Raw genomic sequence first — 26,832 nt, 5'->3', positions numbered from 1 at the left:
GAAGGATCTTCATAGCGTACACTTTTACGGCAAATGAGCAGCGCAATTCCTGGAATGTAAATATCACAGCAAACAGCTGATTTGCAGAGGATGTAGCTGTTGGACCCTCACAGATCTAATATAGAAGGATACATCATCAATATTAGAAAGTGGGAAACTCCTTGAGGCTATGGGTCCCACATTGCACAAACGCAGCGTTTTGGCCATGGCATAGACGCTGTGGCAAAAAAAGACACATTTTACAGTACCTACAAAGTGGATGGAAATCTGGCTATTGCTAATGCTGGAGAAAAAAAAGTGGTCAGTTTATGCCACAGTGTTTTGCATCTATGACTAGCTAAGTGGGGTTAGTTGGGTCCCCTAATGTTTGCTAGTGCAAAGAAAGTGTGTAAATAATTGCTCTTGCTATTCAGGATCTCTAGTGTCAATCGATGGAATCAATGTAAATCCATAGAAAGTCACATATTCAAATAAGGCACTGTAAGTATAAAAATATTATATTCATAGGATATGGCGTTACTTCAGTGGGGTTTCAACTCCAAGGACCCCTACGGTCCTTAAAGTTTACAGTTGCATAAGCCGCTAAAGTGCTTGAAGAGGTTTGTCCATCTAAGGATAAGTTCACACAGGGTTTTTTGGTCGCCTCAGGTTCCAGACCAAAATATGGGTAGCTGCGACTAGATGCCGGTGCAGTACACCGGCTTCCAGTCGTGCACTCCGTTGCGGATTAAGCCCAAATGAATGGGCCTAGTCGGGAGGGAGTGTCTTCAGGCGGATGTCATGATACGAAAAAACCCTGTGTGAACTTACCCTAAGGGTTTCAGTTGTTTTCCTGTCTCCTCTCCCCAACACTTCCTAGTTAAAATGATACATTAGTGGGCTTAACCTGTGTGAAGTACAGCTCAGGCCAGCTTGCTTCCACTAACAGTGCTTGACCTTTACATACAGAGATAACAGAGACGATGATCAAGCACTGTTCTAGCCCTAATATGGGCTCAGTAGTTAAGTGCACTCTGCAGAACTGACAAAAGGTTCCATTAGTCATCATTCACAGTCATAAAACTTAACAAAGGTGGCCAGTAACAAAGATTGACGTTTCGAGCCTGACAATTGCAGTTAGATAGCAGTGGTGGTCTGTAACCTAGGCAATGAACAGTAGACATAATAAGCAGTATCTGGCGAACAGAGCAAGATGGATAAAGCAATGTATTGAGTAAAACACTTCAATGGGAATACCCCTTTTTGTAAATCGAAAGCCTAAGGCTAAGTTCACATCTGCGCCAGAGTCTCCAACGTAGACTGCATTGCAATATCTGCCTAAAATCGTCAGACGAAAAAGTTCTGTACATAGGATTTATTCCTTCACCAGTTTCAGATATAAAATGACGCTCACTCAAAAAAACCTGTTTATAGTCAATGAGGTCCATTGGACTCTGTGTGTAACCACTATGATGTATAGCTTTATTGTATGGGATTTGGAGCACAATTTATGGGTAAAAGGCAGAGCAAATTCTAACGGACCCCTAGGAGAGACAGTGAGATCCTGCTTGTCTCATCTATGCACAGAGATTGACACTGACTGATACACTGAGAGCTGTCAATCACTGTATGTGGGTAGGATAAATAGGACTCTGTCTCTCATAGGAGTCCTGTTAGATTTTACTCAGGACCAAATCCTATAAACCAGCACATCACAGAGCTCAGCATCTCCCCCTCTATTATATTGTTGCCCTCAGATAGCTCAGAATAGATCACCTGTCAATATTGCTTTAAAAGGGTTTTAGAAACAAATATGTCTGATCGGTGTGCGTTTTACTGTTGGGACCCCCACCATACCTGGGGTGAAACAGCACCACTGCCAGCCTAGTAATATGTCAATGCAGTGACCATACTTACCTACAGTATAGCTATACACAATGGCATCTTTTTTGTTAGATAACCTTGATACTATTTCACAAGGAATGACTTAAATATTAATATTTCCTAATAAAACAATAGTATCAGAATCACTCCACAGAGTGTGGATCAGACCCATGTCTTCTACAGACACCTTCCATATCACAACTCAGTAGATCCCCTTAAAAACTCCAGCATCCTACATCCTGCATTTATAAGGGCATTTACAATAGTCTTCATCCATGTAGTATTCTTGTTATATCAGGTAATTGCTATTTAAGCATTATCCCTATATCTTACCTTCATGTATCACTCATGTTTTCTATAAATCTATGATTCTTATATTGCAGTTTATTGCTCCATACAGTGCAGTGCCTCAATGTTACAGTTGTAGGGCACCCCTCCTCCCTTTGCAGCTTTCTCCAGTCTCTGCCTGCATGTGAAGCAGCTCTGCTACACCAGTTTAATGCTACTGGGATAGTTGTAAATGTGTGCAGTGATCTCCCTGTTCTCAGCTATTCTGCATCCTCCAGTCATTACATGTTAGGATCCTCTGCAGCACAGGGCTGGGATCACCCCTAGAAGAGGAGGACCTGCTTGCTACATGCAGCCACAGATGCCTTTAAGGCAGGAGCAGTGTAGCAAAGCCCAAGTGAGAAGGATGAAGTAAGTCAGCAGGAGGAGCAGGTGTCTGGGCGGTGCAGCCACATTCCCTTCTTTCCATTCTCTCTTCCCCAGTCTCTTCTTGTCTTTTCATTCTTTCTTCCAGCAGAAGGAGCTACTTGTCTGATCACAGGCAGAGGAGCAGGAAGGCATTGAGGCACGCTGCTTGTGTTTGTACACACTGACTGCTGCTGTCTCATTGTGCTCACCAGCTGACCACTGGACTCGGATGTAAAATCGCACAGCAGGCGCAGCTTTGCGCACAATTGCACATCAGGCGCAGTTTGGTGCACTGGGGACCAGCGACTACTCTGATCAGCCGGTGAATGTGGGCAAAGGAATAATATAGAAGAAGCAGCTGCACATTCTCCTTATTCTACAGGACTTGGGCTTCCTTGGAAGGATCTTTATCTTTGTTGTGACCCAGAAACATGATCTTTAAGGAGGTCACAAGCCTCCTGCTGAGTGTCAGCTTATGGGTACCACTCCTAGTCCAAGGTAAGTGATGCTGCTATACCTAGTACTTTTGTCAACTATCTCCATCACTTGGAGACACATGCTGCATGCTAGAAGGTGTAAAGTGTACTCCAGGGAATTGAAGGGTAGCATAGGGAATTGGGCATAAGAGGGCAATGACGTGATGCCTGATCCCCATGTGGATTATTCCTTGTGCCATCTGCAGACCTAGTCTGTTTAGCAAATAGTCTGTAATGAGATGACAGGGAAAGAGCTTAATGGTAATCCCTATCAGTGGTTAGAAGGATTTAAAGAGCCACAGGGCAGTCCTTGTGCTCCTTCCTAGTGATGTAAAATGCAGCCATGCTTGGAAATTAGGACTGTGAAACAGTCCCAAGTTATTCTATTACTTGTAACATGTGTCAGCCTGCTCATAGCTCATCTTCTAGGCAGTCCTCTGATACATATTGTAGATGCACTAGTCTGTAAAAGTTGCATAGAAAAGATCATATGAATAATGGATGGAAGTTAAGTTTTATCTTGGAAGATGCATTTACCCTTCTGCATCCAGTAAGCCCTAGAAATAATGTAAAACCACAAGCTTTATTACAAATAGAAGGATGTCTATATCTTCATGTCTTCTGTTTGCCCTGGATCTTAGCTAGTACTTCAGCATTATGCACCCATGTGCACTGGGGTCTTCCAGGATTTACTTTGTTCCTACATATTTAAGTCTTTACTAGATTTCCCCTTTTGTATGGCTTAAAAGCTCTATGCCCCAAGCAGGTCCTGTATTCAGCGCCTTAGCTCCAGAACTAGCTGCCCCCAGTGTTGCACCTGTTTGCTGTAATGCACCTTCACTCTTCTTGCCCCGAGCACTGCTTGGACTTTTCACCCCAGCCTGGACTCTGCAGCACCCGCTGCTGCACCGATACCTTCTAGGCTCCGCCACTGGGCTCTCAGGCTCTTCCAGAGCTCTGCACTTGTACCACAGATCTGCAGCTACAGATCAGCTTGGTATGAACACTGTAAATAGAATAGCTCCCTAACTTCTCCTGGTCGAGGGGAAAGGTCTTGTTAAATCCAGACAATTCGTCATGGCTTGTAGGAGTGGGTCTAAGGATGAAAGGAACGGATGAGATTAGTGCTTACCAGACTGTGTAGTTCGTTTTCTCTGCCTGAAAGATAATGAAGCCTTTGGGGCTTTAAATTGTGTGAACAGGCACTGATCTGATCTCCCAAATTAATATAAATATCACAATGGGAGTGACCGCATCCATAAAATAAATCCCTTCTCCCTCAGTACTGCCACTGCTTCATTTTTCTACGTTGTCAACCTCTGTGCCCATGAAGAGTTGTGATTTAGAACATCTGTATCAATCTGCAGGAAAAACACCATTAAATGAGAGGGATTGCACAGAAAGCCTGGATGCATTTTGTTTATTTGGCTACAGTGCAGCGTATAGATTTATCTTGTAAGGAAACAAGCATGCGATCAGTAAAGCCAACACGGCTGTCATTAGATTATAGATTAGAACAAAAAGTCAAAAGGTATCCGGAATAGCTTTAATAAGCACTTGAGCTGTGCAAATGATTTCTCTCTTAAGAGACATATTTTCCGCTGTGTTTCTTAGTATTGATTGTCCCTGCACTTAGGTCCAGAAATGAGAGGAAGTTTATTTCCCCCGCCAACCCCCACCCCGCACACTACCTAATAGTCACCCTCTTGCCTTTCCTGCAATTCCCTGTAGTCCTTTAGTTGGGTTGATGAGGGCAAGAGAGGTCTTACTGCAGCCGCTGCAGGATTTACTACACGTTGTCATGGTCAAGCCATTAAAAATGTCATTAGTTCATCTCACAGCACTTCAGCTCTGCTATACAAACACATAGATGGATAAATAGATAAGACTGTAATGTTTCTCAGATGGTTCTGAAACATGAAGGCACACCGGCATTAGACATTCCAGCTGGTGTCTTCAGGACTTCAATTCCTAACAATACCATGGGACCAGGAGATATGTTCCATAGCTAAGACTCTATTATAATTAGAAAGCCCTCCGTGTAATCTTTATAAATTCTCATGTCAGACATTGAAGAGTTTTCACATTTTGGCCAGAAAGAGGCCACCCACACCAGTGACAGAAAAAAAACACCACATTATTGCTTTGCCTTTTTATTTGATAATATGTATTCCTTTTATATGGCATTGTGGCAGATGTTAGTTCCATCACGGCATATTCAGACAGATGTTATTTTAATGATGCTACACCGTATAAATACAAAGGCGACTTCATAGATTGGAAGAGGAAAAATGAGCTTCATTAACATAGAAACGATTGTTGCTCATGCGAGCCGGGTTTGTGGTTTGTTTATGGGACTGTTTAGTTCTTTTATTATAAACTCTTGCGACTTCACGTCGTCCAGGAATAATAACCATGGCAGGTTATACATTGACTTTCCCCTCTATGTTGTAGGGTTATGGGTTTCCTGCCTTTGCTATGGGCCATGCCTTGAATTCATTTTTTTTGCTTTTAAATGAAACCAATGGATCAGTCATCAAACTGAATATTGTATCAGCTATTTAATAATTCACCAGCATGGGCCATTCTAAAAAATTCAATAACATTAGACACAGTGTCAGGAAGCACGTGATATTATGCAATCTGTCATAGCGGCTAACGCTCATATCTTAATCCTTTAAGCAAAATGTACCCCATTAAGGGCTAGACAAATTCATTTGTTTTACAGATTGACTTCTCTGGGTAGCTTCAATTCCCTGCTCTGTCTAAAATGAACTATTGAAAGTGAGAGAGTTGATATCATTCACTTGCTGTGAAACCCACTCGTCAATTAAATATTCATTTGATGGAAAATCTACTTTTTCATGTTTTTTTTTTTATCCATAGTAGATTTATAATTTTAAGGTAATGTAATGATCTCTAATGTAACATTTACCAGAGTATTAACATATCTATCCCTCTTCTTTTACTGAGAGATGATCAATCAGTTTAATGTCGTCCATTCTGAAAACCTGTATAATAAAATCTGATTTAGAAAAAAGATGATTTTTTTCCCTAGAAGGAATGATGTGATTTAGAACAAGTGTCCAATTTTCCTAACTCAAAGTTGATGACTAAAAAGTTTCAGATTATGATATCTGATTTTTAAGTACATTGGAATGCCAATAGGCTGGCCAACGAGCTGTAAAATTGAATGTCGTCCTTCCTTAAAATGTGTTATTTGCCAAATTACTGAGGCTTCCAGGTTTAGTGCGCTTTAACATTTACATTAAGGAACAAGTCAAGATGATTTTCTGTTTTCCCGATGAGTGAAAACTAATGGAATTTTTTAAGTGTGGTTGGTGCCCACAGTAGCCTTACATTTAAATGCTTCCAAATGTTATCTATCCTTAAATAAGTCGCCAAATGGTCTGTGGCGGTTTTCAATTGAACGCTGATATTTGTCATTTACAGCTCACACAACCAGTGCCTACAACTTTCTTTTATATAAAGTTATAAGAGAATGAGATGTGCATCAGACAGTAATGGGCCTGGGGAAAAATAAAGTTTGGAAACTACTATTCCTAGAAGGCTCAGACAGCTGGAGGTTGGGAGTTGGATTCTGGAGCAGCCAGAAAGCTGCAGGTTGCAAACCATTGCCCAAGATCATCATTTGTATATAATGTGCATGTTGTGTTAGTCCGGTTGTCTTATATAACATCTATCTACATCTAAAGACGTTTTGATGAGTTATAATCTTCATACTGTTGTCAGTCTTGGCATCATCAGATTTGTAATTCTAGAATGAGGTGTATTACAAGTATTACTTAAGATGTTGAAAACTATCATTTGTATGTTAAATATGAGCTGACAGTTCTCCAGACATGTCTGTTTTTCCATAATACAGTATAATAATTCTGTAGTGTTTTCTTGGAGCTCTGCATTGTGTGTGTCTTCTATTATTACAACTGTAAAGTTTAGGCAGTACCTTGAAGCAACTTGAAGCTCTGGGGCCCCAGTACAGGATCTACAATAGGACTCCCCATATCTATCTATTCTATATGCTTATGCGACCCCTCACACTCTAGGACCCAATAGCGGTTGCCACCCCCTATAGATGTGCCCCTGGAGGAATAGGAATATATTCTAACACTGTCCAATCAGTGCTGTGAGTGTCTGTATTGCAAGGACATGTGGGAAGAGGAATGGTAATGCCCAGTTGTAAATGTATTCATCTAGAAGGAATAACAGAACAATGCAGAGCAAAATGAAAAATGAAAGTTCCATTATTGTTATATTAAGCTGAATACAAGCATTTACTTAACCCCTTCCCGACATCCGCCGTACAAGTATACGCTGGGTATTTAACTATGGCGACCACTTGGCCATTGGGTGTCTTCTGATTTATACAGTAGACACCCAGCGCTAATGCCCCCAGTCGGTGCCCGCACCGATCGGGAGCATTAACCCCTCTGGCGTCTGGTCAAAGCTGACCGAGGCGCCATTTTCCCTGTGATCGCCAGCACCCGGAGTAAGCTTTGGGGCCGGAGTCACATTGCTATGACAGCTGGGAGCCATGTGAAAGCTGTCATTCTATTGCTTCTATTGCAGGCTGCGCTAGGTAGCCTGCAATAGAAGTGCAGGTATTTCACAATTGATTGCAATGCATTAGCATTGTAATGCATTGCATTAGTGATCATACCCCTTGGGGTTCAAGACCCCTAGGGGGGTCTAACAAATGCAACAAAAAAAAGTTTAAAAAAAAGTAAAACAAAATATTAAAAAAATTAAAAATATTAAAAGTTCAAATCACCCCCCCCTTTCCTTAGAACACATATAAAAGTATTTAAATACTGTGAAACACCTACATATTAGGTATCCCTGTGTCCGAAAAGCCCGCTCTACAAATCTATAAAAATATTTTTCCTGTACGATAAACGCCGTAGCGAGAAAAAAAGTCAAAAGTGCCAAACTGCCATTTTTTCACTGTTTTGCCTCTGATAAAAATTTGAATGAAAAGTGATCAAAGTAATAGCAATTCCCCAAAATGGTATAACTAAAAAGTACACCTGGTCCTGCAAATAAGACGCCCTATGCATCCCTATACACAGGCGTATAAAAACGTTCCGGGTGTCAGAATTTGGCGACTTTTAGAAAAAAATCATTTCTAACATAGTTTTGGATTTTTGTTACGGGGTTAAAATGTAAATCAAACCATATAAATTAGGTATCCCTGGAATCATACCGAAACATAGAATACAGATGACATGTCATTTTGGCTGCACAGTGAATGCGGTAAAACTGAAGCCTGAAAGAAAGTCGCACAAATGCATTTTTTCTTCAATTCCACTCCATTCTGAATTTTTTTCCAGCTTCCCAGTACATTATACAGAACAATTATTGGTATCCTCATGAAGAACAATTTGTCTCACAAAGATTAAGACTGACTTCCATGATGTAATTGGGATGCCAGTGCCTCAAGTATGCACACCAATAGAGGGCACTGACTGAGAATGTGCAAGTCTAACTTCCATGATGTAATTAGGCAGACAGAGCCTCAGTCACGACATCCAATAGAGGATACATCAAAACAGCTGTCCTTGGCTGAGAGACTGTATCTGGTAAAATCCCAACATCATTGCAAACAAAGGCCTCTGAGAAGGTTGGCATGATGGTAAAGGGAGCGCCCTCTATTGGTTTGCTTGACTGAGACTCTGTCTTCCTAATTACATCATGGAAGATAGAATTGAACATTCTCAGTCAGCGCCCTCTATTGGTGTGCATACTTGAGGCACTGGCATCCTAATTACATCATGGAAGTCAGAGTTGCATATTTTTCCCATGTTCCTTTGCACAGTGGAGCACTCATGGCTTAATAAGACTCCACACACTTAAATGGTGGTTCTCTCCCTATGGAGTGATGATATCCCCTCAACAAAGATTAAGATTTCATATGGCTCAGAGTGGAAAAAAAAAAAAAAAAGTTATGAAAATCGAAATATGCCGTCGGCGGGAAGGGATTAAGTAGACATGTTAGTATTGGTGACAGGTCCACTGTAAATATTGGACATTCCATATCATCTATGCATAGTTCAGGTTTTGCAATGTTGCAAGGTAACTTCCTGATTTCATTGGTGGGTATCTTCTTCATTCACTAAAGTGGCATGTACCTTTCTCAGGGCGATATCTCCAACAAGGTTCATGCCATCTTGGTAATTGGGTCTAAAGGGCATACATACTGGGCAGAGATTTCCTCCCACATCCCTATTCACTCTGAACTGATAAAGTCTCTTGGGTGAGCGATGAGAAATTCTAAGGTTTCTGAAACAAGACTAGTCTAGCAGATTTTCACATCCTGCAGCTACTGTATAACATTACCCGAATGAACGAAATCCTACACAGACATATTGCCATTGTATCTCCAGTCATAAGATAAAGCAGTGCCTTACTCTATGAAGCAAAGCAACAGTATACAATATCAGATTAAATTGGCTGAAATAGAACATGGAAACTAATAAGTTTATTGTCAGCCTTGACCGCAGAAATATCACAGTGTAGAAGTGTCTCCTAATCTTATATCTAGCACCTGGTATATTTCTCCTAATACCTTTCTAATAAAGGGCAGAGGAGTCAGTACACACGTTGTGCTCTGCTTCTCTCTCCTCTGCTCTGGCACCCTAGTCCTGGTCGATATACACTGTATGTACCATTGACTATATAACACATTTTTTACTATGGAAACTAATTTTACTACATGTAGTTAAGACAAAATGATAGCATTCTAGGTTGCTAGTGAAAATGGCCTCCCATCTATGCCATTCTCCTTTGATGAGACACATGCCAGTTCATTGACAATGGCAAACATTTCTAATGCGCTTTTGCTACGGGTCCTAAATCGCAGGGAGCATTGTGGAGTTAGTGGCTGCCCTCCAGGCACTCATCCTAGACACCGACAAGGCGCAGTTGTTTTTTTTTTTTTTTTACAGAAAGCCAATTATCTATCAGTATATTTTTAGCCTTTGGTAAGAAACCCATGCAAAGACAGGGAGAACATACAAACTCTATGCAGATGATGAACTAGGTTGGCTTAGATCCCAGTGCTAACCATTGACCCACCGTGCTGCACTTTAGGTTTCTAATATTCAGGATTTAAGTTGCTGAGATTCAGAAATCTTAATAGGACTCATGAGTTTTCAGATATAGTGATGCCAATAAAGGCACAAAAATGGATCTGCCTTAGTTTAGGGCAGCATATTATATCTCCAGGAAACAACTAAATATTGTACTTTTTGGGGCCACGCAGTGGTTCAGTGGTTAGCACTGCAGCCTTGCAGCGCTGGAGTCCTGGTGTTCAAATCCCACCAAGGGCATAAAACCATCTGCAAGGAGTTTGTATGTTCTCCCTGTGTTTGCATGGATTTCCATCCCATATTCCAAAAAGACATACTGATAGGGAAAATGTACATTGTGAGCTCTATGTGGGGCTCACAAACTACATTTAAAAAAAAATTGTACTTTTGCAATGATACACTTTATTTATCAACTTATGAGTGTGGTGTATTCATGAGTATAGCACAGTCTCTACCCACTCCCACCACTTTCGGCAATCCTCTATTTTAAAGGGGGTCTATCACTATCTAAATCACGTCTACACTTCCTCAAACCATTTGCTGTTGTACGACTGGTTACTGGTATGGTGAACATACTTTTGCTGCATATGCAATTGATCTGTTTGGTGGACTCTGGGCAGGGTCACACCCATTCTCTTTTGTGGCCGCCATCCCATGCAACCCCCAAGACTGACAGACTGACATATCCCATGGTCAGCAATTTTCAGTGACCACAAAATAAGATGGTAACCTAGCAAGTGTGGCTATACGCTGAGTTCATTAAATGCTTTAGAAATTATATCAATTGTGATAGACCCACTTTAAATGAGATGAGCCACTGTATTTTATTACTCATAAGCGAGAGGAAGCAAAAGAAAGGGCGAAGGGGCTGTACCCTCCAAATGAGTATAACAGTTTCCCGGAAACATGATGCTATATTGACACAGGGCTGTAATTGGAGAGTGGGCCCTGAGCCCACTTACATGGAAGGGCCCCCCTATTGGGATAGTCATCCTCTCTATCCCTATGTCTGTAGCCCTGAGATTTCATTATCTGAGCATGCTTTTAGGTTGGGATATCATATGAAGTGTCATCACCTCTCACCCTGTCATAAACGTATTGACAGTGAGTGAATGGCTTGCAAAAATGAGATATGAAGTGATTAATGCCACAGTCAGCAGCGGTAAATAAGAAAAGGCAACACGTATCTGAAATGGAAGAAAATCCCACACGAGGTGCAGGGTGATTGCATTACAGGGGGCAGAGTAATGGCATACAGGGGCAGACTTATCAGCTGAGGTGTCCACTCATGTTCTTATAACCACTATGATTAGGATGCACCTCTATAGCTGTAAGCATGATATACCTTAGTTGGGGACCCACACAGTCCTTGGGTGTGTTTCATTTAGCTCTTTCCAGTGCTGAATCCCCAAGTACACCTCTACTAGGAGGCCATGGTGCAGCCCCTGTAATGTGAAACCCTGTCTTTAAAAGAATAAATCGTGGCACTGGGAAATGCTAAAATAGTCACAATCACAATCAATGAGGATTTTTGCCACGAGTAACAGAGCGAGACAGAAAGTGGATTTGCAAAGAATTGAAAAGAAAGAAGCCAAAAATCTGTTAATAAAATATATTGCAACATTTTGTATTGACACAAATGCTGGCAGAGAATCAAAAGCTGTTTGGAGCTGTAGGTGCACTTTAAAAACCTCATAGACGTGTATATGGTGGTTTATGAGAAAATGTCATTTTTGGCTGGCGTTGCACATTAAATATAAGACCCATTACAATATGTCTGTTTGCATTTAGAATAGGAAACTTCTGTTCATGACATGAATATATAATAATTCCACATACAGCTACGTAGTTGAATCCGCCGGTTCACTGCTAACTATTTTGTTTGCGGTTTCCAAGCTGCTGCTACTCTTCATGCTGGAAAGCGCAATACAAGAGATTTTGGTTTGTGTAGCTATTTTAATGATTCATCAAACTGGTTCGTGTGGTTGACAAAGTCTACTTTATGTAATGTATTGGCTTCTTCATATGCAGCTTCTTTGCTGTAGTATCATGATACAAGACATAAGAATGTCTCTTCAGGAAAAAGCTTGTAATGTCATTAATTCGGAATGCAGGATGTGGGCGCGCAGCAGGATTTACTGGGGAATGACTGGACAGCAACACAAATTACCGGAGGGATCAAAATATATTATGTGAAAAACATTAGTGATATCAGGTTCATTGGAAAGATGTGTGGGATACTGTAAGCCTTATTTATTCTCCCAGATACCTTACCACTTATATCACATGGGTAGAATTAAAAGAGAACTACAGAACTGGGAAAGTTTGTATGCACGGTGCTCTTATGACTGATGCACTGAAATGCAGGTATATGTTAAAGCAATTGTCCAGGATCCTAAGATTTCTGATACTGATGATCTATTCTTTGGTTGGAAGCAGCTCTGTTCCTCTATTTAAGTAAATAGAAGCGGGACTGCAGTTCCAGGCGCCACCACTACACTATAAGGATCGGAGCCTCTGTACAGGTGTACAGAGCTCCATACACTTAAGTGGGGGCCCCTGGAACTGCAGCCCTGCTCCCGTTCACTTGAATAGGAACAGGGTGTATTCTTAGTATATGGCTTTCAGCGACCGCATCAGTTTGGATTTTACTGAATACTCCCTATTAAGTAAAATTTTTGGTATTCTCCAGCATTTTTTTCCCATAATTCTGTCTTGTGCCATTCCTCTGTTATTCCTCCTGGATATTTAGGATTACATTGACAACTAGATATTGCCTTTCCCTTTGACAGGAGTGTGTCTGGTATTGTCAGCACTGAATGGACAGTGTCAGATTGTGTACAGACACACATGCATCGGACACACTATTGTCAAAGGGAAAGGCAATATCCAGTTATCAATGTATTCCTAAATATCTAGGAGGAATAACAGAGGAATGGCACAAGACAGAATTATGGGAAAAAATGCTGCAGAATACCAAGAATTTTACTTAATAGTAAAATTCAGAGAGTCCAATAGTAAAATGCAGAGAGTCGAAAGTAAAGGCGCTCCAGAACATGATAAACAAAATACACAAAAAAAAAAGTATCGGCTGATAGAAAACATGTCATAAGTATACATTTCCATTACTTTTTTTTACAAAGGGCGGGTTCACACCTGTGCCCAGTCTCCGCTTTAGCCAATCCAGCGGGTTTCTGTCTTCTACCCCGAGAAACTGGACAGGAGACGGAAACCCGGCAGTCAGTTTTTAAACTCAAACTCAAAAATACAATACGTATGCAGACAAGAAGTGATAGAACATAATTTGCTGAGCATTGATATGTAGTCACGGGGGCGGACCTACATAGTGGCCTACATCCCTCCATGTATGACTGTGCAGAAATAACTGTCAGTCACTGATAGAACCGCCCCATGACTAGATAGCTGTTTGTATGCATAGCCTCATTCATCCATTATCCAGTAATTTGCCCTTTGTAGACTCTAACTTGTGTCTTTAAAGAGGAGATAAGTTCCTACCTATCATCTTGATCATATAAATCACTCTCTGTAGGCAGTAACAATGAAAACATGTAACATGTAGAGATGGGCAACCTGTTCAGGATTTGTTTGGTTGTTTTGGTGCTTCAAATCCAAGATTCATTTTGAGTCGAACACGTTCAGTCCAAGCCCTACCTTAAAAAGACTTAAAGTGTAGAACACTCTTAGGGCTCCTAGAAACCTAAAATACCTACTTGTGTTCTGGATTCTCCAGCAGGTGGTGACCCGATAGATATGGTGGGTGGTGAGCCCATATATTTATATATTTTTCATTTTATGTGATATACCTTTGTTTTGATGCTACTAGGGCTTATACTTGGTGGTATTACTGTAGAGGTATGCAGTTCCCAGATTCCTTATAGACATCGCCTCTTTTGACAGCTGTCTGCATACACACAATGCAGCTCTGATATTGAGAAACTGTTGCATGACCCCTATATATACAGTCTCGAGTACTTAAAGACAGAATTACAATTGTGTTCATATAAAGTGAAAACCAATCTAGTTCATTGTTAAAACTGAATAGAAACTCTTAGAAGGGGTTTCTACTTTGGACTAGCCTTGCTCTTATACCATACAAGGGAATATCAATGTTATAGAGGGGAATATCTCATTTACTAGCCTCCTTTATTAGCTATAGTGTTAACTCGATAGGAAAGAGCTTGGTATAAAGTAACTATGTTTAATGCTTGTCAGTAGCTTCACGAGGTGCTAACACACCATCAAGGGTAAGGGGGGGATGAGCGTAGCAGACCACCCTAAAATCAGCTCATTGTTTCAGAACCTGCCCTGTTGGAAAGATGTCTCTAAACTCGCCCGTCTCTTTTAATAGTGAAGGTTATCACAATACACATTGGAGATCTGATCCTTTTTCCATCCTCTAGTACAGAGTTGTTTGGGGAACAGAACAGACAAAATCTGTCACTATATCACTCAGTCCAGATTAATTATAGACATTATTTAAGGACACTGCTTTATGAACACAAGTAACATAACCACCACCCAAATCATTAACCTATACACCCATAAATTAAGAAAAATCCACAAATTATGACTAGCGGTTTGTAATGAACAGCAAATGTACAAATGAATACTGTCTGGGAATCATAATTATATATGTGAAACCCTGACATTATCTGAAACAGTTTGCAAATTCAATGCATGGCACTCTTTTATACAAAGGTGGAGTCAAAGGGTTTATTCAGTATTGCTGAGATTTGCTGCATTTGTTTTATATTTCATTACAGTTTAATATATTTTCTGGGTGAAGAAGGAAACTTGTTACCAAGTCATGCCTTCTTACATTAGGGCAGTGGTCCCCAAGAAATCTATCTCATAGCCCTTCAGCTGTGTGACTCGTCATAGGAGCCAGAGGTGTATCTACCGGGGCAGCAGCAGTAACAGCTGCCACATGGCTTGGGACATTAGGGTCCCGGTGACAGCCGGTAACAGGCCCTATTTACTTACCCATCCTGGCAGGGGCCAGGATTGGTAAGTGACGCTGCGGGCTTCACAAGCAATATTATACTCGAGGGTCTTTTTGGACCCCTGAGTATAATGATCGGAGGCCTGGAAGTGTTAAGGGAACATAAAAAAACAGTTACCTACCTTTCCGGGCTCCAAGCAGGCTTCGGGCCTATTTCTGTGATGTCCTTGCCATCACATGACCGGGCCTGCGGCCATATGCGTCGCGATGCAGAGCCCCCGGTCACATGACGTCCCGGAAGTCTTTGAAGATGGCCAAAAGCAGCAGAGACTGCAGCAGAGCCGGGGATTGGTAAGTAACAGTTTTTTTTTTTTTTATGTTTTTATCCCCCCTGGGTCTCCAATTATTACACTCTGAAAAGACCCCAGAGTATAATAATTGTTCATAGGTGTCCACAATGGAGCATAATACTCTTGCAGGGGCCACTATGGGGCATAATACTGTGTGCAGGGGCCACTATGAGGTATAATACTGTGTGCAGGGGCTACTATGGGGCATAATACTGTGTGCAGGGGCCACTATGGGGCTTAATACTGTGTGCAGGGGCATCTTGAATTACAGGTTGGTGACAGCATGGGGTGCTAAATCCTGCTGAAAAGTTTCCTTTAATAGACACCTATACATAGTACATATTAGGGGTAAACAGTTTCTAAATATGACTCTAATATTCAGCTTTGGAACCCCTTTTTCATATAAATTGTCATTTCATTCATATATAAATAGGAGCATACCTATGGTGGGGGGGCACGAAGGTAGCAATCGCCACATAACTCTGGATCCTCATTTGACCCAAACACATGTCTAGTTGTACATCGAAGGACACCAGTATTATAGATTGCACATGGTAAGAGGGGGGTCCATTATATATTGTCCACCAGGATGCAGGGTTACACCTCTGTATTCATATAAAGAAAAATGCTTTGTCTGGCAATGTGCAGCCCTGGCAAGCTAAGACACACCTCCAAAGCATCCCCCCATTGGAATATAGATAGAACAGGAATTTATATAAAATTTAAGCTCCGAAGCTAAATAATAGATACATATTTGAACATTGCAGAATCACCTCTACAAAGTACTGGGATTAGGTTCCTATAAAATGTATTGCTGACACTTTCCCTTTAACTTAAGTGCAATAGCCATAACCGAGGGCTCGTGTGATGAATCACACATGAAGTCACCCGTGACATGGAGACCACTACTCTAATATACAGATGAAAGGGCACTTCTTGGTTCCCTTTAATCCAATGACTCTCTACAGTTTTTTACCCAGCTAACATTTTACACCGGACGGAAATTCATTTTATAAATAAACTGGCAACCTCAATCCGTCACAATGACTTCCGATACCATCTACAGCATTATATAGCTACACAGTCCTCAGTGTCAGAAACAGCCATGTTAATTGCTGTGAAAACTAGGGTAGACATTTGCATGGGGAAGATTGTTTTCTCACATCCATATTTGCATTTCCCAGCTATTTAATTTAGCTAAAAGTGTATTGTACAAATGAGGGCAGGTGAGAGATCATGGCCGCCTGTGTTTAGAAGATTCCACAGTGACAGGCAGCTGAGCAAAATCAAGGGAATTCTGTGCAGGCGAACCAATCCCTGTAGGGGGAAGCTAGAAGCTAAAGGCTGTTGTACACGCCAAGCAAATTAACCTGCTTTGATTGTCACAAATAAACTATACATATGGCTACGATTTACCTCTGACTCCTCCAAGGTCAGGGGAATTCCTTTTTAAATTGATGCAGTCTTTTCAGCTGTACAATGAGCGAGCACAAGCTATTTTTCTCTGAAGGTTGAAGCGTGTCAGTGATAAAAAGTTTGACATAAAAAAAACCACTTCTGAGTATTTAACTGCTTCATTAAGACTTTAACTTTAGTCTTCACGCCTTGACACATTTTATCCATTTTTAGATCAAAATGCAAATCATGGAGGTGAATGTGTGAAGGTGCTAGGGGTTAGATGTATGGAGGTGAAGAGGAGGAAGTCAAGGAATAAGTTAAAAAAAATTATAATTCAATGCTGTTTTATTGACTTGGGGGTATTATAGTATGTGAAAAACCCTGACCCATATTCTACGAATGGTTTGGCATGGTATTTCCAATAAAAATACAATGTGCTGCAAGATAGAGGTGGTTGGTTCCCAACTATGCTCCAGTTATATAGTTAGCCCCCAATGATGGAATCAGTCAGCTATCCCAAACCAACCTGAGATCCTCACCACTGAGGTATCATCACATTTAGGGGCATATTGACTTAGTCATAATTCTGCAGATGGTGTCTTTGTCTACTTCATACATATAAAAATCATGCACCTCCCCTCTGCCTCTTCAATGAGTTCCATTTTCTGAAATCAATTTCATTCATTTGAAATCAATGGGAGGCTTTTTTCCCATTGAGTTCAATGGGTTCCACACGGAAAACGGAACTCATTAAAGTCAGTGGCAGGCTTTATTTCCGCGTGGAATCTGATGCAAGTTATCGCGCCAGAATCATCGCCAACTTCCTCCTTGTGAATGCCCCTTAGAGTTTTTTTTTAATTGGCAGAGAGTGTGACAGATCCACTTCACCTAACAGCACCAACGCCCATATGATCAGTAAACCTACCACTAGCCCCTAAATGAACAATGAAAAACACAAACCTATGAGTAGGTAGTTTTCTCGTTTTTGTAGGATTATGTTGGTGCAATATAAATAAAATTATTACTATTTATTAAGCCGACAAGAAAGCAGTAACCTAATAAGATCTGGTACCCACTCTGAGGTCTACTGATAGATCATTATCTATAGATGTGCCCAAGATGTTTGGTGTAAAATGACCAGATTTTTTAAAGAAAACATGATTTTACCATACTCTTTTGGAGGTTGTTTAACCTTTATATGTAGCTTCCCAGTGGTTGTGATGTGCATTGGTGACTGTCAGGTAATTTACTGGAACATAAGATTAATGTATTGCACAAAGGTGGGGGTGAACACACCTGTACTATTTGGTCACTAACCCAAATAATCTACAGATCTCCTTCCTTTCCTCTTGGTCTGTCATATCCCAAAATAAGATTGTAAGTGTGTTCTTTCTTTTCTGTTAGCATTGAGATATCCTAAGATGGCACAAGAAAGTGTTTGAAAAAAAAAATGTTTTTGTGGTACTCTGTTTGGAATTGTTTATACTGTATATCTCTATCTGTCACCGCTCAATGCCTGTAATGTAAATTGCTGCCTGTCAAGTTTTGCTTGCATGTTGTGATAATGTATTGAATTTGTATTGTGAGAAATTGAAGTTTTTAACAAAGTTTGTGGAAAGGTAATTGTGAACAAATCTGTTCTATTTGGCCATTAGGGATTAGACCATGGATACTCAACTTGCAGACCACGGTCTGAACCCGGACTGCGACTGCCAGCTGTCTGGGCCTCTGCCTTCTGGCCCTCATTATGGCAACGATCAAGAGAAACATTCAGCTGCCCACGGTTGTCCTTATCCTTAGAACAGCGACAGCAGGGAGCGCCAATGGTCTCTGCTGTCTGCACAGCTTCTGTGTAAGCAGCAGGAATGATTGGCAATCCTTGCTACAGCTCTTGTAAGGTATCAGAGCTTGGGGAGTCAGGAGTGAGTTTTTTCCCCGATTCTGTTAACGTGCATTCACACAGAGGAAAATAGTGAGGAATTTGGTGTGGAATTTTCCACGTGGAAAAAAAAATGCCTCCCATTGATTTCAATGGGTTCTGCTAGCTTTTTTTTTCCATTAGATGAATTTTCTGCTAGTGGAAAATTCCACTAGTGGAAAAAAAGAAAAGCTAGCAGAACTCATTGAAATCAATGGGAGGCTTTTTTTCCACGTGGAAAATTCCACACCAAATTCCTAACCATTTTCCTCCATGTGAATGCACCCTTATGGTGTCCATTGTTTTTGGGGAGCTTTATACTGTGTGGGAGGCACTAATGAGCTTTTATACTGTGTGGGAGAGGGGTACCAGTAGTTTGTTATAATGTGGAGCCCAGTAATGGGGCATTTTATTGTTTGGGAGAACTAATGTCTCATTAGTGTTTCCTGTACTGTATAATGCTCTTTACTGCCTCCACACAGTATAAACCACCTTAGTCCACACTTATGCCACATAACACAATATAATGCCATATTAGAGCCCCCATAAATTATAATGTGCCTTAGTGCACTTCACCCATTATAGTGTTCCTTAGTGTTCCCCACACAGTATAATGTCATGTTGTGGTATGTGTGGGATACCAGTAGTTTGTTATAATGTGGAGACCAGTAATGGGGCATTTTATTGTTTGGGAGAACTAATGTCTCATTAGTGTTCCCTGTACTGTATAATGCTCTTTAATGCCCCCACACAGTATAAACCACCTTAGTCCACACTTATGCCACATAACACAATATAATGCCATATTAGTGCCCCCAAAAATTATAATGCGCCTTAGTGCACACCACATGGTATATTAGCATGTATATTATTAGTAATATACTGTTTACTGTTTCCCACAAATTATAATGCCATGTTAGTTCCTCCACACACTATAATACCACATTAGTGCCCCCACACATTATAATGCCCTATTTGTGCCCCCTCCGCAGTATGTCAAGGAGTGCCCCAGACAACATAATGTTACCTTAGTGTCACCTATATTATATAATGTCATGTTACTGCCACACACAGTATAATGTCACATTAGTGCCCCCACACAACATAATGTTACCTTGGTGCCCCCCACATGATATAATGCCATATTAGTGCCCCCCACACAGTATAAATCTCCCTCACTAGTTATTGACATTGATCTCTCTAATTCATTTGATTTCCAGGAAAGGTTAAATTAATATGAAATATGTTTTCCTAATTTGTCTTGTCTTAATGTGGGTGCATGTTATTGTCTGACATATCTTATCATCTGAAACATACAGTACAGTTATTGGACATTTTCAGCTGCAGTTCAGCTCGGTCCTGATGGCAGAGCCCGCTCAGTTAACTCCCTGGTTTAGACCTCAGTGTGTACTTCCAGCAGACAGAATCTTTATGAATTCTCTTCTTTGTGTCACATCCATCATAGCTTGTACATTTGTAGTGCTTTTTCCATCCGCATTTGTACAGTACTGTCTTATAATGCTGTTTACATCCACTCTAATGTCTGATCCACTTCTGACTTCAGCATCCTTGGCAATTACAAGACAGGCATTGCATGCTGCATATTCCATGGTGGGATCCCTCTGCAAAACCTGAAGACATTAATTTTTTAACATCAGTCCATTTTCATAAATATCCTCTTGGTAACTTTCACCATTCACAAACCTTAAAAGCCTAGCGCAGACATGCCTTTCCAAAGAAACCTCAGGGGAAGGTGAGCAACATAGTGACCTGAGCATAACAATGGAGCAACTGAGGATACAGGAAAGAAAGCAAAACACATTTCAGGTACAAACACTATGAAGCTCTGTTATACTGTAATACAATTAATAAAATGTGTGGTTTATATCGAGTTTCAAGAGAAATGTTTCTGTAAGGCTATAGCGGTAAAAAATGCAAAGGAAATTATTTTGGTTTACAAGATCTGCTAAGATATGACATGTTCAGGGATATCAGTATAATACATTATGTCACGCTGTGGTACTGTCATATACAGGATCTGTCAAGAAGCCTCATGTCATTGTAAGGTGTAAGTATGCTATAGTTGTTTGTCTCTGTTCACATATTGCAGATTCATTTTGTTGAAAACAAAATCCAATACAACCTCATACTTTGTTTTTCAATTCAGAATAATTTTAAGCTAAAACCAAGAACTTCTCTAGGCCTAGTCCTACCTGGGGGATTGTTACAGTGCATCAGCCTATAGTGCAATATGGCAACAGTGTAAATGTCTCTCCAGACTGATAGGTCTTACCTACGATACAAAGGTACAACGTAACAATCCATAGGTTAAGCAATAAGGGGTGCAAAGCTATTTAAGTAGATATACAGTAAGAATGACGAAAATTTGACATGGAGCCCCCCAGCCACCTGACCCCCACCAATATTACCCCCCCCCCTTCCCTCACAATCTACATTCCTGCACACACTATTATGTCCCATAGTGGCCCCTGCAGACAGTATTTTACCCCATAGTGACCCCTGCACACACTATTATGCCTCATAGTGGCCCCTGCACACAGTATTTTGCCCCATAGTGGCCCCTGTACACAATATTATACCCCATAGTGACCCCTGCACACACTATTATGCCTCATAGTGGCCCCTGCACACAGTATTTTGCCCCATAGTGGCCCCTGTACACAATATTATACCCCATAGTGGCCCCTGTACACAATATTATGCCCCATAGTGGACCACCCATGAACAATTATTATACTCTTGGGTCTTTTCAAACACATAATGACGCTGGCTTGGGCCACATAACTTCTGTGATGTCACCAAACAGGCTTGAAGCCTGCCAGAGCCCAAGAGAGGTGAGTAAGGGCCCCTTCACACGGAGTAAACGCGCGTGTATTTTGGCAAAATACACGTGTAAAAATAAGACTCCCATTGACTTCAATGACATTTTACACATGTATTTTGACGTGTATTTTGACGTGTTTTTTCACACGTGTAAAAAAAAATGCCATTGAAGTCAATGGGAGTCTTATTTTTACACGTGTATTTTTACACGTGTATTTTGCCAAAATACACGCGCGTTTACTCCGTGTGAAGGGGCCCTTATAACAGTGGTTGTTATGTTCTCTTACGGCTTCTTAAAAAAAAAAAAAAAACACAAGTTTTGAAAACTTGGCCTCAAAATGTGTAGTCCCAATATGTTTCGGGCAAGTCTGGAATTGCACGCTTAAATGTCTTTGTTTGGATAATAGTAAACCATCCTAACTCTGTGTGTGCTGTATAGGATCCACACACATGGCAAAGCATAATTTACACTGATATGTTGACCAATTGATGAACTTCAGATTTCGTTACACTTCTTGTATATAAATGGATTCATCTATATTTGCTATTGCTTTTGAATAAACTTAGTAGTCAGTGGGTTTTCTGCTATGGTCCACGGCCATTTTCACATCCCTTGCTGAATGCCAGGTTCTCTAAAATGCCAACTCCCAGAGCCCATTTGCCATGTCAGTATAAGCCAGCCCTATCCATATCTTTTACAACCTAGCATTGGGAAATCTAGACGGCCGTTGCAAATACATATTTCTGCTGACAGTTTGGTTTACCTGACATCCGGCTTTGGGAATGTACTTGTTTACTGCTACAGTATGGCGTCTCTGGATTTCAGTATACTCCCTGGAGATTGTAACACTATTGTGGATGAGAAATAAAAGTTTGGTCTTTCTATTAGAAGTTGAATATGTCTGGTGAGGTAAATCGCCAAGCCGGACATTTCATTTACTATTCAAGACACACAGTCATGGGAAAAGAAAATCTCCAAACTTTGGATGTGTAAATAAGTAATAGGGTCAGGATGATTTTAGAGTGATCCGCGAGATACTGTAAGGCTGGTTTCAGATATATAGCTTTGTGGCACTTTTTCTGAAGCTGTACATATATATTTCTGCAGCGTGTGGATATAGAGTATAAGACTAGATTCACATTCAACTGCTTAAGTGTCTTGTTATCCAGAATTCAAAGCACCCATTCTCATGTTCATTCTGAACCAGTAGGTATATGGTGTCTTAACTTTCTTAAATTCCCACAAATGGTGGAAGGTTTCTTAATGGAACTGTTTCAGCTTTTCGGTATAGTTAATGGCCCATGTAAACGAGCTCTTATTCTCCAAGTGGGTGGTAACCATATGTTTTTCTCTGAGAATATAAAAGGTTCCGTCCCACATGGAGGAACAGAGCTAAGTTACAGATAATCTTCCAGGGGCCAAATCTTTTGAACAGAGGGATGGATTTCGAAAAGAAAACCATCAAATTGTCCAGAGGAATGGCAAGCATAAAATTATGTATTTTATTTAGCATGTTCTACTTGGTGACAGGTCCTCTTTAACCCTTAAGGACTATCATGGTTTCTATCTTTATGATATGTCTATGGTAGTGGTGTATGATAGACACCATGATAGTACTTAAGGGTTAAATATGATGGGATATATTCACATGACAATGGAAAAAAATGGCACTGAAAAATTGACTACTAGTTCTTTTCATGGACGTTTTGGAACTGTAATGCATCAGTTTTTACAGGGTACACACGGACGTCAAGGAATTCCTAAAAAAGGAATAAGAAAATAGGATGTCCTATGTTTTGACACATGCTAAAACAGAGCGTCAAAAAAAAAGAGAACGTGTGAATAGACACATTGAAATCTAAGCATTCTAAAATGGCAGTGTGACATCCTTTACATCACATAGTTGTCTTTGACGTTTGTGTGAATAACACCTTAAAGATATAAATAAGGTTCAGGAGGGTATATACTGGATAGATAGATAGATAGATAGATAGATAGATAGATAGATAGATAGATACTGTATATATAAAACAAGGGGTACAATCTGAAATTATTTGAAGGGAAGATCAGAAGCAATGTCAGGAAGTAATATTTCATTGAAAGAGGAATAGAGGCTTGAGACATAAGATAACATTAGATTGGTGTATGTTGCTGACACCAATCTTTTGTATCTCTACATTTCTATTTGTTCGTCCTTTGCTTTCCCTATCCTGTTTTGGGACATAGCAATTTGGTACCTTAATAGGGAGGGGGGAGCCCATAGTGTGAATATCTTTATGGAGAACGGTGGCGTGGACCCTGACACTTGCATACAACCTTGCACTGTCCTGGTGTTTTCTCCATCTATGCTTTGGATCAATGGTGAAATAGAAGTTATATGCCTGTGTTCACATTAGCATATAATATATTTCCCAATGTATATTCCTAATGTCCTCATATGTGGTGTATATAGTTTTTTTTACATGAACCTTTCTTCAAAGAAAAACCATACACACAGAAAAATCACATACTTAACAACGTGCACAAATAAAGAAAAAAAATCAGTCCAATCTGACAAGCAGGAATGAATTTGTAAAATAGGTTACGGCAGAGTACACAACTTATTGCCTATTAAACATAAGATGAGTGTGTTGATGAGAATTTTTGTACAGCGTTGCCGGGTTGTCATCTTCGTGTGTTTCTCTTGAAAGCTGGTCCCGGTGACAAGACATAAATGATTAATTGGAAAACTTACAGTAAATGCTGATAGAAAACCCTGAGCATTGTTCACTTCAGACTCCCCGTGAGAGCTCAATCTAGTCAGGCTTCTTGTAAATCCACAAATGAGTTGATCTTCTAGGAGAGTATTGGCCCGCAAATCAGTCATCTATATCAGCCCAGTAATTGGTCCCATATGGCTATATTTGAAGTAAATTGGCTAATCACTAAATCTTTTACCATCAATGGTCCCTGAGGATGAATTTAGAAGCCACTGTGCTAGACCGTGAAGAGATCTAAAAATAAAATGCATCCTCAATAGTGTAAGTGTGCTGTGTGGCTAAAACTACACATGGATCTGAGTTTTAGTACACAGGGCTATCACAGTATGACTTGATTTCACGTAACACTGAAGGTTAAAGGGTTTGTTTGGGACTTTAATGTCGATGACCTATATACATTCAGTGGAGCGTCTGCTCTAAACACGTTGGATTGTTTGGAGGAGCCATGGTATGATACCTCCCCCTCTGTTTCTTTGTGACTGTGACGTTACATTTATCATTCTTATGGCTTTTCTGCAGCCCGATTCTATGTTAGTGGCATATCCACTACAGGGGGTTTTCCAGGCTAAATAATTGATGACCTACCCTTAGGATAGTTTATCAATTGAAGATCGACAGGAGTCTAACATCAAGGATCCCGCCAGTAGGCTGTTTGAAGAGATGGCAGTGTTTGAGTGAGTACTACAGATTCTTCAATACTTACCAGGCCCAGCGCCGTACATGTGTATATCAGCTGTGCTCAAATTTGCAGCTCAATACATTCATTTCAATGGGACTGAGCTGCAATCAGGCAATGTGGTGATTCCCGTTAAGTAGAAGCGGCACCAAAGGGGTGCTGTAGCTTCGACTAGCTGATCTGCGAGGATCCCAGGTGTTTGACCTCTATGGGTTTTCTAAGAATATGTCAACAATTTAAAAATCTTGCAAGACTTCTTTAAATGAGCTACTCACTTAAACTATTGATATCTCCTTTAAGCTACTCCATTAGTCTTAATTCACACTTCTGTATTTTTTATGTATAGAATATTTCTGGGTGGCTCAGTGGTTAGCACTGTTGCCTTGCCTCTCTGTTTTTTTATCCCACATGCCAAAAGTATACTTGTAGGTGGCTTCCTGTGAAACAACTGACCCGTGGGTGTTGGGGATGAGCACCTGTACAGCAGCCACTAACTCCCCTACTCTACAACTCCCCCTGCACTTTCAGTCTCTATAAGAAAAGCGCATTACAAATGTTTGTCATTGTCAAAAAATATGGATCAAATGTGTCTGTCTCCGTTTTTATACTTTCTCTTGGGTGGACACATCTAGATGTATGTGTCATAAGATTTACAGATCTTTGCAAGATTCCAACAAAAGCAAGTTGCAATATTGTACCAAATTTCTTTTATGAGAAATAGAAGCCCTTAACCAAATTAGAGCTAAGTTAATGGTGGACACATCTGTATTCTTATATATCTATTTCTCCACAGCTATTTTTCTATATGTATTCAGTATGGACTAATATGCTGTGTGTGCCTTGTTATGGCCGTATGGATCCAATACAGGTCAATAGAGACTAATTAGAATAGATGGCAATTTGACAGGAGGGCATCTATAATATAGATCAACATTTCCACTTGCAGATGACACAAACAACATGAAGCTTATAGAAAAAAGTTAAATATTGTTACAATACTCATAGATACTATAATAAATGCAGCAATAACATCTGTATGTTGTGTAATATCCCCAATGCCTTTACTAGTGACCTGTCATGGAGAACATATGGAGTGCACAAGCTATGAGTGCAGGCGGATAGACACTAAAGATCATGCCATGATCATGCATTGTAAACAGACACTTAATAACTACAGAAGTGTGGTTATGAGCCCATATTATGGATTTAGAAGCTGTATGTGTACTGATGTATGATGTCTTTTTAACTAAGAAGCAACACTCCACAATAGATAGATAGATAGATAGATAGATAGATAGATGATGGATGGATGGATAGATATGAGATAGATAGATAGATAGATAGATAGATGATGGATGGATAGATAGATAGATAGATAGATAGATAGATAGATAGATAGATAGATAGAATATGGATGGATAGATAGATAGATAGATAGATAGATAGATAGATCTAACTAACGAACTGCAATGTCACACTTTTTGATACAATAAAAAGTCTACAATGTTGACACCTGCAGGAGTGCTTTCTACAACGTAGATAGATAGACAGACAGACAGACAGATAGATAGATAGATTTAGGCTCGAGAAGGTTAATTTTAAGCTCAACTTGGATTTTACACCTTAATTACATTATATAAACATTGTACCAACAACAGCTATATATTCGAGAAGGAAATTAAAGTAAAATTTATTGCTAAAGCCACTTCAGCTGGTCTCACGGGGACAAGAAAAAGCCTGGAATTCCAATAATTAATTATCTAATTTATTTTTGCAGGT

At 40.2% G+C, this 26,832-nt stretch overlaps 1 protein-coding gene across 2 annotated transcripts in view; it reads left to right on the top strand.

Annotated features, from left to right (window-relative positions):
• The first annotated feature begins 2,414 nt into the window (after positions 1-2,414).
• EDIL3 (EGF like repeats and discoidin domains 3) overlaps positions 2,415-26,832 on the top strand; it is a 564,630-nt gene continuing 540,212 nt past the window's right edge. The window contains exons 1-2 of one of the 2 annotated variants that reach the window (XM_075271236.1): positions 2,416-2,562; positions 2,666-3,057. In XM_075271236.1, coding sequence (XP_075127337.1) covers positions 2,991-3,057 — 67 coding nt within the window. In that variant the 5' untranslated portion in view covers positions 2,416-2,562; positions 2,666-2,990. Of the gene's footprint in view, positions 3,058-26,832 lie in introns of both variants that reach the window. The other variant, XM_075271229.1, reaches the window with a different exon arrangement.

Source organism: Leptodactylus fuscus, chromosome 1 (assembly GCF_031893055.1).
Source record: "Leptodactylus fuscus isolate aLepFus1 chromosome 1, aLepFus1.hap2, whole genome shotgun sequence".
In the NCBI taxonomy this organism is placed as follows: domain Eukaryota; kingdom Metazoa; phylum Chordata; class Amphibia; order Anura; family Leptodactylidae; genus Leptodactylus; species Leptodactylus fuscus.
Note: the sequence above shows the minus strand (reverse complement) of the source record. Positions and strands in the feature narration are given on the sequence as shown.